Here is a 12,914-nt window from a genome sequence, read left to right on the forward strand (position 1 = left end):
CCAATCGCAGTCCTTGTCGTTCGCATCTCGACGCGTCGACGTGACGTGTAGTCAGAATTTTTTGGAGGCGCACGTCAGGCTACGGCGTAGGGTCCGCGTAGGGGTCTACGTCGACGACGTAGTTACGCCGTCGCCGCGACGCAGAAGCATAAATCAGGCTTTACAGTACCTATGAGTGAAGAGCGGGAGAAACGTGCAAAGGAGAATGGTATGTCAGTATATTTTTTAAATTAACCAAGCATTTATGATATAATCATGCTAGCTAGCAGTCGCAGCATGTCATCTTTCTAGTCAGCTAATATTTAGAAGCAGTGAGGGTGTGTGACGTACCGCTTCGTTCAGCCAGGTTTGGGGTTATTAACATGCAGTCAGCCACAAAATTGTCATAATATGACAGTCATAAGACTGGTTCAGACTGCTGGCCTTGACTGGCTGGCTGTTTTTTTTTTTGTTTTTTTTAAGAAAAACACCATACAAGTTGATGCTAGCTGCAGTATATAGCACTTTGCATCTCATTGTAGTCCCCGCAGGAATCTGCAGAGGAAAAGTTTAAATTCTGCGGAGAGCAATTTTGATTTTGCGGAGAGCAATTGAAAGTTAAAATTCCGCAAACATCAAGAAAACATACTTTTTAAATGTAATAATGAATTAAATATGCTCTTATGAAATGAATTGCAATACAGAACACTGTAAAACATTGTGGAACCTATTATTACTGGTTTTAAAATAATCAACATTCTTTGTCCCTGTTGGGCAGATTTATTTGCAACATAAAAAGCTCAAAACTTTTCACCAAACTATGGGAGAAGGTTTATGAACAGAAAGTGCCTACTGCATACTGCAGATAGTAAATGTAAACATTCAGTTACAGCAATGAAATGACAGTTGTCAATCAAGTCGACCGGGATGAGAACTACATGCAAAATGTGATATTTTGCAGAAGGTCTTTGAATCTGCGGACGACCGAGAAATCTGCGGTAATTTCCGCGATCACCGCGGGGGACTATCATTGGAGTGGACGTGAAGTTTGTTATTACTGTCCATATAGCAAAATAATATTAGATTCCGTTTTGGATTAGTTTTAACTTTACTGTCAAGTTCAAGTCCAGTGAAATACAGTTTAACATCTCACCAGAGTGCAAACCAGTAAAGTGCTGAGTGAGTCAGTGCCTCATATGCAGATGAGGATATCAACATGTGGATGTTGTAGAGAGAGGTGCAAAAGATGAACATATGTTATATAGTGATGAACAGGTGCCTGGATGTTCAGGTGAGTGGAAGCTGCTCACATTGATGGTGCACCCCTGATTCCACATTTGTTGTGTCTCAGGTGTGTGTCTGATGAATGTAAAGAATTTCAGAAATAACTGTCTGCTTTATGCTGCAGTCACACAATGGCATTACATTGATATCATATTTATTCTATATCTTGTGTGTGTGTGTGTGTGTGTGTGTGTTATCATGAATAGAGAAAGGTGAGAAAGTGTGCTTCATGTGCCCTCAAGATGGAGCAAACTCTGGAAACTCACCTTCAGCTGATCCTGCTGACTGGCCTCTTCATGTAAGAGACCCAATGAGGACAGAGTTGGTTTGGAGAGGTCCAGTTCTTTGGATATGATCTTTGGTCTTTTCTCATGGGGATGGGGTGCTATCAGTAAAGCTTGCGTAGGGCACCACATGGTCTAGGACCGCCCCTGGCTAGACCGTCCCACTTAACAACGGTTGACGGGGTCTTTTGAAGATCTCTCCGAAGGACTCGCCTTCAAAGGCTGCAAAGGTCGGGTCCTTTGAAGGCTGCAGACCCTGAAGCACTCTATATATGTCACCAACATGGCCGCCAACTCAACACAGAAAAGATACTAAACAGATGATTGGTTAACACGATGACGTCACTAACGCGACCTGTGAAGAACAGTCGATTGTTTTTGCTGTCACTTCCTCCTCTTTCTGTGTTCTGTCTGTTTGAGCAAGTGGATGGTCCTGCACTGCCATCTAGTGGCCAGTCTTGGCAAGCACAATTTGTCAGGTGGTTTGCTTGTTTGGGAGGTGAAAGTAGACAGACTACGATGTACTGTTAACTGTTTATTAAGAAGAATTGTATCATTAAGCAAAAGCAAAAAGCTTGATCAAGGAATTTCTCTGTTTGAAAAATCGCAGGCAGCAACGCTGTTAGCTGCAACCAGTCGCCCAGAAAAAGATGCAGAATTTCAGCGTGTAATGCAATTCATGTTGCTGTCACAATGTATGTGTTGAATTGTCATTGGTCAATCATAAAGATAGGATGAATATTGGACAATCAAGTAAAAATGGTGGGGAAAATCCCTGTTTTAGACTTTAGCCCTCCCATTGGTGGTGCACAAACTGGTCCCAGTTTCTCGGCACACGAACCCTGATTCCTGGAGACGTCACCCTGTTGAAGAAAATAAAATGTTCCTGGCCTCAACTGCCTGTCCCTGATATCTGCCTTTGTTTATGGCGTCTTCACTGTTGCATACGCACACGAGATTTGGGAGGTGATATCGCTGGCCTTCGAGGCCCCTTCATGTGTGAAAGTGATAAGTGAGAGGTGAGTGTGTTCTCTCTCAGACCCTGGCTTTGTTCTCCATGTATAAGCCCCTCATAAAAGAGACTAATGCTTCTGACCATCTCATTTGTCAACAGGATATGTGCAGCTCTTTTGATAATGTGAGATCATAGGAAAAGATGGGAAAAGACAATCTATATGTGTTGTACAATATTATAGCATCTAAGTGTGGCAGACATCATGATGTAATGAGCAATGAAAGATGTGTGTGTAGGTTCATGAGCAGTGTGTTTGTTAAGGGGAGTCACGGCAGTCATGGGCAGTATTTAGTAGGCCGGGGTCAGAGGGGTCATACTGAGTTGTCGGTGGGGCATAATGAAAATGTATAAATCTATATCTATAAACAGTAGCAAGATATAAAAGGGAGGAGACTATGAGCCCTGTAAGCTCACCTGTGCACATCTCCATCACCATCTCCTTTGTCTCCGCTGGGTTGGCGTGGCGTCTGTGCTATATATCGCATTTTGTCCATAGTTAACTCGCGATTAATCGCAATTTTTTTGGCACATTTTTTTCTGTTCTAAATGTACTTTAATGTATTTCTTTTCATGTTCTTAATACTTTTAACAACATAAGAAAGGGCAAATATGCTTGCTTTATGAAAATGTTTATTCAACGCTTCAAATCAGGCAGGATAATAAAAGGCTCAAGGCTCTTTTTTTTAATACCGAGCGTTAATTGCACATTAAAAAAATTAACGGCGTTAAGAGGATGTTGCGTTAACGAGTTATTAACGCGTTAACTTTGACAGCCCTAATACATATATATGTGTGTGTGTTTAAAAATGTTTTCCTTTCCAATGTTGTTTTTTAAATGTAGCTAAAAGGCTTTGATGTTGTAGAATGTTGCTGACTGATCCGTGCCATGATGACATCATCGTGACATCAAAGGTGCAGCAACATTCTGGAACATCAGAGCTGTTTGTGGCTTTGATCAGAAGTTTACAGCAGCTTTACATTTCAGTTACATTTCATTGTGAAGGAACGTCTTCACTGAGCAACATAACAAAGACAGATATAGAAGATATGGACAGGAAGAGCGACAGCCGAGCAAGCACCAGCCAGGGTCCAAGCAGACGAAAGAAGAAGAAGAAGAAGAAGCCCTCAGAACAATTTAGTGACTCTCACCAAGGAAGTGATAAACAGAGAATGGATTCAGAATTCAAGGAGTTATCTAACATAAGGCTAGTGTCTCTGAGAAGCAACCTAGAGGTGCTGATGGAGTCCTTCTACGATATGGACGGGCTGGAGGAGCAGCTAGATGAACCCTGTGAGGACATCCTGGATAACAACAAGTGTCTGAACAATGACGAGGAAATAACTGCGTGGGAGTCAGAGGAGAACATCGTGCTGGAAGAGTCAGAAGAAGACAACTATTTCTGTGAGAGTCCAGAAGAACTAGAGGAGGAAGAAGATGACGTGTCTGTGGAGGCCACACGAACAAAGTTTATCAGTCAACGAGAGAATCGCAGGCGTGCTGCTGCAGAGTGTCGACTGAAGTCATCAGGACAGAAATCACTGTGGAAAAGATTCACTCGCTGGTTCAGGAAGAAAATGAAGTGAAGATGTTCTCTGGGTTTCTGTACAGGTGATCGCCGGGTGCTCTGGTTCGCCCACAAGCAGTCATCAGCTTAAAATATTAGGAACAATCTACAGAATTAAACCCACTTGATAATAAAGTCAAGCCAAGTGGAGACAGTTTGACACGCAGCCGTCAGTGATGCCATCTATCTATAAATGCACGGAATCTCTGTCTGTCTGTGTGTGTGTGTGTGTGTGTGTGTATGTGTCTGTTGGTCAAATATCTCTGCGGATCAGGATCACACTGACCCGAGACTTTCAACATGGCTGCTGCGTGGTTCAGTGGTGTGCATCTAAGCATTTGTTTGGACTGCAATGATACCGTGACTAAATTATTTCATAAATGCTTTAGAAATTCCGTCCAGCATTGTCCACCGGAGCCACCACAGTCACGTGCGCACCAGAGCCAATCACTGCAGAGCTCAAGCCCATGACATACCTGAAGAAACAAGCGGATTGATACCTGCAGCGGCACGAGCTGGACCGGGGTTTTGCCGGCGGTTCGGTCCCGTTCTCTTCTGTTCTGTGCATCTAAACTGACTGTTGTGGATTAATGAGATTAAACGAGTCCGGACCGAGTCTGTTCGGGTCTGAGGAGATCCGGAGACGCGCGGACAACAAAGTGGAATCAGATCTGTGGATGTTCGTGTGTAGCTAGCTGCTAGCCGCTAGCTGCTATGCGTGCACCAGAGCCAATCACTGCAGAGCCCATCGCGACCCCCCACCTTAAGAAACAAGCAGATTTATACCTGCAGCGGCGCGAGCTGGACCGGGATTTTGCCGGCGGTTCGGTCCCGTTCTGTTCTGTGCATCTAAACTGACTGTTGTGGATTAAGCTAGCTAGCTGCTAGCCGCTAGCTACACGGCCCACATCCCGAGGCGACGGACCGGCCGCATCGGCACATCCAAAACCGGACTTAGGGTAAATAATGTCCGCCACGCTCTTTCGCGAACATTGCCGTCACGTTTGCTTTGTGTCTGGTGCAGGAAGAGACGGTAAAAATGGGCTTTTATCACGAAAGTGTCCAAGCAGCAAGTTTGGTTGTTGAGGAACAGGAAGTTGTGGGAGGGACCTAGGCGGATGATTGACAGGCCGAACGACGGTCAGTGTAGAGACACAATATTGAGAGTTGAGAGATTTGTGACATTTGGCGTGTTTGGAGTGTGTAGTTGGTGTGTTATGTAGTGTTTGGTGTAGTGTGTTTAGTGAGTAGTGGAATCGTTTTTTTGTTTAATGAGTCAGAACAATGAGGAGAAGCTGAATGTGGAGCAGGCAGTGCAGCTATTTATTCAGCTGGAAGGAGCTCAGGCAGACCTGAGCATTGCCTGCATTTAAATGTAAATAGTTACATATAACTGTCATGACTATGGTTTTATGTCTTTGTATCTTGTCTTGTGTCTTGTTTTTCCATGCCCTCATGTGTCCTTTAAGTTCTCCTGTGTATTTTCCTATGTTCCCTCTGGCTCCCTCTGTCTATTGCTTTGTTCCCTTCATGTTCTCGTGTGCTCCTCCCCTTCGTTATCTCACCTGTTGGTCCACCTCACCTGTTCCTCGTCTTGTCATCAGTGTCTGTGTATTTAGTCTCTGTGTTCCCTTCACTCCTTGTCTGGTCATTGTTCTTGTCAGCCCCTGTTTACGTCCATGCTCTCGTCCATGTTCTTCAAGTCCCGTCATGGTATGTTTTGGTTTTGAGTTTTCCATGTTTGATTTGCACTTTGTTGAACTGTTTTATTTTGCTACTTTGTCTTGCTGTTTTTGGTTGATACTTTGCCTCTTGCCCCCGTTTTGTCTGCTCCTGTTTTTGTGTTCAGCTTTAAAATAAAGCTCGCCTTTCGTTCCCTCATATCCTTGCCTCTTGTGTAACTGCATTTGGGTCCACCTTCCCCTTTCCAAAGTCTTCCCTAAAACCCCGACCTGACAATAACTTCGTAAATGTTTAAAATATATGAACAAATTTAGCAAACAACAATTTATATTTGCATTACAAGTAAAAATGGTTTGTTAAACATATTTGTGGTTTTCATAGTAAAAAAATAAAACTTTTTCTACTCGGATTTTATGGGTTTTTTTTTGTGATTTTAGGTCCATTGTGTTAATACAGTATGTCAAAATAAAAAAATGACTGTACAGTCACACATGTGAGGTTGTGCTGAAAATAATGACACCAAGTAAATACTTTTTAAGGTGAAATATAATGGCAAAATCAAAAATAGTCAAAAATGGCCAATTATATCCTGGAATATCGGATTTCACAACAAACCTAAATATCCCTGACGTCCCACCTTCAAACACAGCCTCATTTGGCCATCCATGAAAAAGCCTCTTAACCTCCCACTTTTTTATAGGAATACACTCTTACGGGCACTGCACTAGTGTACCTAAATGTTTGAACTTGTGTACTATCTCTACAGTTTGTCCCTTAATTAAAAGGAACTGCACAGGGTCCTTTTCATGAAAGACGTGTTCCTGTGTTTTTGTTACATTGATCTCCAAGGAGCTTTCATCACACCACTTCTGGAGAGATGACACATGTGCTCTGTATGCTTCCTCTCCAACTATGTCCCCCTTCTTCAATAAGGCAAGCAGGGCCATATCATCCGCATACTTAAACAAACGAAAGTTTTCCAGATATAACTGGAATTCGTTTGTGTATATAGAAAAAAGTAATGGGGATAAAATAGTCCCCCTGCGGAGAACCAGTATTAAGCACAATCAGTGGCGTGCACAGACTTTTTGAAGGGCAGGGGTGAAAGGAAAGAGGGCACTTTAGCATGTGTTTTGGCCCCCAATATGGTACTTTAGCTCATGTTTTGGCAGGACGGTTTGACTCATATTCATTCACAAAAAAATCCACAAAGATTACTTAAGTTATACAAGTTGACATGTGAGTTATTTTTGGCATGTAGAAAATCATTCTGTACTTCCTGGTCGTCGACAGACTGCCCTCCATCACTTCATCTCTCAGACGATGGTACGGAAATGGTCTTCTGCAGGTCCCTCCTCCTCCTCCTCTCCACGAACCTCTGAGAGAAAGAAAATAAGTTTGTCACACTTGTTAAAGTTAACTGCAGAGGAAACAAGAAGAGAGCAGACACATTTTTCACATGAAAACCAGCAACTCAGTTATTTACCAGGGGTGGTTCGGCTCGGTCACAGGATCCAGTGGAGGTCTCGCTGTGCTGGGTGTTTCTCTCTCTCCTATTTAAGACAACAAACATGATTTCACTGACTTACATCAGCCTGTCACACAGGTGGCTCATTACTTTACATCAAGCACCACATAGTAACTCACCAACAGTCATGTTAATGGTGCAACTTGATCTTAATGTTAGGACAAAACATTTGTACAGTCCAGCGTCAGACAGCTGGACTGAGCAGATGTGCAGGTTCAGGTTTCCTTTTCTCAGGTCTTCATGGTCCACAGTGGTCCTGCCTCTGTACTGAAGCAGCTGTGGACCAGGATCATCACGTCTGGGCCAATAGATGTGAATCCATCCACTAAGATCAGCTCTGAACCAGAAAGATCCATGATGCACCAGGTTGACCCTGGGATCCAGACGACACTGAAGGGTCACATTCGACCCCTCCTCGGTTTTAATTTCCTTAGTTGGGAGAATAGTCCAGTCTCCTGCAGAGCAAAGAAACATTATATTTAGATCGACAATTCTGGTTATTATAGGAACAGATTCAATATTTAACTGTCATGTATCATCACAGTAACAGCGTCTGTTGCAGTGAGGGGGAGATTGTTTTAGGACATATATACAAAAGGTTGATAGAGAAATCTTTACCAAATAATCACCAACTCACTACAGGGACAAATATATTGGAAGTATTAAAGCTGCAAGCAGCCATACACCTCGGGCTGTGAAATATAGAGTGACAGTCTGGATTTAAGTAGCTATAACACAAGAACAAGCTGGGATTTATTTATTTGCTCTGTGATTTAAGGGCTGTTTAAAGACTTTTTGCTCTTGGAGATAAAGCACTTTTTGTTTGTATCATCTTCACAGTTCACATATTTAGACGTTTAAATAGGCAGAAGTAGAGCAAATTGTATTCAAATGCCACAAATGCTGGAGATGCAATATGTGTTAATAGTGTTATTAAAAGTGATCGAAGATGTCGGTAGTTATGTAAAAATAAACCTTTGTAGATACTATAAATAGACATAACTGGGCACATTGTTGACAACTTCTTTCTTTTGGTATTTTAATGGAGTCAAAGCTGTTATTTAAGGGGTTCAGAACCAGCCACAGCTTCTACCAGCAGCAGTGAAAGGCCCGGTCCAGTCAGCAGCCTCGGTACAGCAGCAGTGATGAAGAGCAGTCAGCTCCCCCTGCACAGGGTGGGAGGTCATGCTTGGATAGTTTGAATTTAGCAAGTAGGCTCACATTCAAGTTGTTTGTCACTCGAGTCAAACAATTACAACTGTCTGAAACATCAGCAATAGTTAAAACAGCTGTAAAAGACAGAAGAACAATAATACACACGTATCTATGTATGTATGTACGTATGTATGAGTGTGTGTGTGTGTGTGTGTGAACCTCCAGCCTGTTGATGTCTCAGATATTTGTGTATTCCCACAGCCGACCAGCCACACCTAGAGGAGGATCAGGAGATTGTGATTGATGGCTGTGATCCAGCAGTGTCTGGAGCTCCATCTGCTAAGCATGGTATGTCAAGATTTCAGGAAGAAAAGGAAGACGGCTTTCCAACCACTGTGCATTCTGGGAAAGGATGTGGAGGCGGTGGAGGATTATAAGTACCTGGGTGTTACCATCAACCACAGACTGGACTGGAGATCTAACACTGAAGCTGTGTACAAGAAGGGGATGAGCAGACTTTACTTCCTGAGGAAGCTGAGATCCTTCAACGTGTGCAGCAAGATGTTGGAGATCTTTTATCAGTCTGTGGTGGCCAGTGTACTTTTCTTTGCTGTGGTTTGTTGGGGAAGCAGCATCGGAGCCAGCGACACCAACAGACTCAACAAACTGATCAGGAAGGCTGGCTCTGTGATTGGCTGCAAACAGGACACTCTGGAGGCTGTGGTGGAGAGGAGGACACTGAAAAAACTGTTATCCATCATGGATAATCCTCTCCACCCTCTCCAACTCACACTGGTCAGACAGCGGAGCACCTTCTCCGGAAGGCTGCTTCAGCTTCGCTGTCGTAGCAATAGATACAGGAAATCTTTCCTGCCACAATCCATCACTTTATATAATAACTCTCTGTTAGAAAGGCCACTCCTGCGCGCATGCGCCTGTGAGTACTTCCTGCAGGCTGGCGAAGTGACATGCAGCAGCGGAGTGAGAGAAGCGACATGCAGCAGCGGAGTGAGAGCAAGACATTGTGTGATGACGTTACGTGTGCGTGATTGACCCTAAAGTGAGTTATAATTCAATCCTGCATGTTACTTGTTTGTAATGTAATATATGTTAATACCTGTTAGTTATGTTAAAACGTCATTGAAACATGTTTAAAGTTTGAACAAAGACGTAATGGAGATTGGGCTTAAGTTGGTTTACTTTCACTTTGCATATTTTGTATTTACTCTGTCTGTATCCTTTAGATATGACTAAGTTTACATCTATATCGTATTAGTTTGTGGATATTATGTTGGTTAGAGTAATTACGTAATTGTCGAGTGTTTAATGTGTGGAACCACGTTCTTAGAATATTCCAGAGAGTGACTGTATGCGACCACTAGGTGGCGGCGTTGCACTATTTTTCTACATAGAAAACCTAATTTAGAGGTAAAGTTGCACTGTTATGAGGCCTGTTAACCTCATTAAACTAATGCAACTGATTTGGAACTTTATGTAATTTATTTTTGATATTAAGATGAATATTATTTATTCCTTGTTTATTTAATTGCAGACCACACTCCTGCCAAATCACAAGTCAATGCAAAGATTAATACTCCTGTGCCAGTGTGTGCTATGCTGTGCTGTGTTTCAAGCCTCCAGTAAAGAGTTGGATTTCATATTCCTTGAGTCCTGTGTTCTGACCGACACTCCAGGGAGACACCCATCCTAATTACATCATTCTCTACAGTCCATCCACGTTTTTGCTAAAGCACCATCCAACACTCTCTCACCTCTGCCTGACGGAGAACTCTGGTCTCTCTACTGTTTGTGTACATTATTATTGTTTATAATATATTTTACACATTTTGTTTTGTTGTATATATTGTTATTGTTTATAGCACACTGTGCACTGTATATATACACTATGTATATATTGGCTTCTATTTATGTTATGTACAAAGTGTTTTATTTGTGGACCCACTACTGCTGTAACAAAATCATTTATCTATCCACCTATCTATCCATCCATCCATCCATCCATCCAAGTTCTGTTTGTCCAGATGTGTCATTCATGAACAGTTACCTGAAGTTGTTGTGTACTCTCATACATGATTTGATTTAAAAATGTTGGTCCATTTTTGCCCAAAGTGTATGTTATTTATTTGCTAATACACAGCAAACCCCATACTTAAACAAAGGCAATCTATTCTTCAAACCTCAACCGCGGCTGTGTATGTGGCATTAAATTTCGCTATGCCATGGCCACCCCACACTGGCTTTGTGTCCCATCTTGGCCACCCCAGTAAAAATGTCCTGGATACGCCACTGTTCAAAGCAAGGTGTCATTAAGAGACAACTGAAGAGGATCAAGATAATAATTAACTCACTCACCGGCTGTGATGACTTCAGGAATACACAACAGAGCCACAAACACCAGAACCATCTGCTGCATTATTGACGTTTTTTTCCCCCACTAACATAGAATCTGTTAATATCCAGAATGAATGAAGGTTAGCGCGGATCCCAGCTTTTATAGAGCTCAACAGTCACCGCCCAAGTTTTCTTTGGCTCCGGTTGTTGTGAACTCCCCATCCCTTCCTAGATATGCATCCCCTGACTGTTGAACACACATTCCATCTCCAGCACTGCTTTGGGTCACTCTGGGTTCTTTATATGGCAGTGAATAAAGACGAGACTGCAAGAGAGCTGAAGTTTAAGCTGAAGTGGTTTAAATGAACAGTGAGGCGTCTATGTGTAAACGTTTGTTTTTGCCAGTTCAACTTTTTATTACCAAACATATAACTGAGTACCAATAACACAATAGCAGCATCACAATGTAAATAAAACAAAAAAGGAAAATCAACTTACTAAACACAGTACAGGACACAGAACAGGACACAGTACAGGTCTCTACATTGTCTCTACATTTCTCATAGTCAGATTAACCCTTGAGGCACCTTTAAAATGAACGTACAAGTTTTAACCTTGGGACCCAAAATGATCTTTCACCGCATCAAATCTTTTCAACAACTTCAGACCTAACCACAGATATAAAGTTTTTAAAAATATTTTTTTATGTTTTTTTTTAATGTTTTTATGCCCTTTTTGTCTTAAAACACCTGATGTTCTTAATGAGAAAAACACAAAGGGCTCTATCTTGCACTCAGCGCAATTGACTTTGTACACTGGCGCTTTTGTAATTCCTATTTTGCACTCGGCGCACACTGGAATTTTCCCTCCGCAGACGCACGTCCTTAAATTAGGGAATGACTTTGCGCTCCAGGGGCGGTTCAGCGAAAAGAGGAGGCGTGTTCCGGCGCAAACGTTCACTGGTGCTATTTTGCCGTTTCAGAAAACACTTGCGCCACAGACCAGGAAAAACCTAGTCTAAAGTCAGTGGCGCTTATTCAGATGCTATTTTAAGGGCGCATGCTTGGCCATAATGTAGCGTGTGCTCAACGTGCATACACTTTGCTTCTCTCATCCATAAGGAAGCAGCTCCCGTTTTTGCAAACCACGAAAAAAAAGTTGAAAAGATTTAAACAGAAGAACTCATTCTTTTTCCCTCTGATATGCGACGCGCCCGCCGTAGCCGTGAGGGTCCGGGAGTGGCAATGCGCGATGTGCTCCTAGCGGAGCGGGTGGATGGAGATGGAGTTGGGGGAGGAGGAGGAAGGGGCACAACAGGAGCAGGTGGTGCTTTTGGAGACTTGAGGCGATGCGCCTGAGAGGCCGCAGCAACATCGCCACCGGTCAGGACGGGCATTAATACCTTGCTGCATCCCGGACAGTGCGGTCCGGTCTGACAATGCTGCCACGGCGTGTAGTGGGTCTGGATCCTCTGCACCTTGGTGTTTGCGCTGCTCCCTCATCAGCTGGCCGTTGCGCAGTGCTCCCGAGGCCCGGTGCGATGTCCTGGGGATGCCAGCCGTAGAAACAATTGTGGCAATTTCCTCCCACGCCCGTTTAACAAAATTAATTTGGATGGATTTCTCTTATCCCCACACAATGCCACTTCTCGATCTTTTACAGCCCTGACGAGAACGTCGGTCTCCTCGGCTGTGAACCGCTCCTGGGGTGCGCCTGGCAAATTCGCCATTATAATAGCAATGCGCCATGGAACAAGCGCGCCTGCTCTTAAAGGGAGTGTGAGATGACGCTCTGATTGGTTTATTGCACGTTACGCCCAAACCACACCTATGAATAATGTAGCTACTTCAGACCAACCCATTTTAGATTTGCGCCGGGCGCAAGAGTCATTTATCCCGCCGGCATAATAGCAACAGCGCCTGAGATCCGCCTACAAAGCTCCTTGCGCTTTGCGTTTGATACTTGCGTTTCAGATCGTTAAGATAGAGCCCTTTGTGTTTCAAATCAGTGGATCCATGATCTCTTTCTGTTTCTGATTCAGTCCTCCAAATGTTAATCACATGAATCAG

General features: G+C 43.2%; 1 protein-coding gene and 2 long non-coding RNA genes across 3 annotated transcripts; 2 read left to right on the plus strand and 1 right to left on the minus strand.

Moving 5' to 3' along the window:
- The first annotated feature begins 5,671 nt into the window (after positions 1 to 5,671).
- LOC115578532 (uncharacterized) lies at positions 5,672 to 8,963 on the plus strand. Its single transcript, XR_003983476.1, has 3 exons — positions 5,672 to 5,840; positions 6,660 to 8,549; positions 8,755 to 8,963. It is a non-coding gene; the product is annotated as an uncharacterized LOC115578532 (long non-coding RNA).
- LOC115578527 (butyrophilin subfamily 2 member A2-like) lies at positions 6,126 to 10,966 on the minus strand. Its single transcript, XM_030411533.1, has 4 exons — positions 10,867 to 10,966; positions 7,458 to 7,793; positions 7,297 to 7,363; positions 6,126 to 7,188 (listed from the first exon to the last, which is right to left on the minus strand). Coding segments are annotated over exons 1-4 (465 nt in total). The 5' UTR covers positions 10,928 to 10,966; the 3' UTR covers positions 6,126 to 7,187.
- On the plus strand, positions 9,280 to 10,153 carry LOC115578533 (uncharacterized). Its single transcript, XR_003983477.1, has 2 exons — positions 9,280 to 9,553; positions 10,046 to 10,153. It is a non-coding gene; the product is annotated as an uncharacterized LOC115578533 (long non-coding RNA).
- Positions 10,967 to 12,914: the final 1,948 nt, after the last annotated feature.

This window comes from Sparus aurata, chromosome 3 (assembly GCF_900880675.1).
Source record: "Sparus aurata chromosome 3, fSpaAur1.1, whole genome shotgun sequence".
In the NCBI taxonomy this organism is placed as follows: domain Eukaryota; kingdom Metazoa; phylum Chordata; class Actinopteri; order Spariformes; family Sparidae; genus Sparus; species Sparus aurata.

Bases quoted from the DNA above. Each gene is read 5' to 3' on its own strand.
- LOC115578527 (XM_030411533.1), bottom strand. From the start codon at position 10,927: ATGCAGCAGATGGTTCTGGTGTTTGTGGCTCTGTTGTGTATTCCTGAA. The intron at 7,794-10,866 runs GTGAGTGAGTTA...TTTGCTCTGCAG, and splicing joins TCCTGAAGTCATCACAGCCG to GAGACTGGACTATTCTCCCA. The intron at 7,364-7,457 runs GTGAGTTACTAT...TGTCTTAAATAG, and splicing joins CACCATTAACATGACTGTTG to GAGAGAGAGAAACACCCAGC.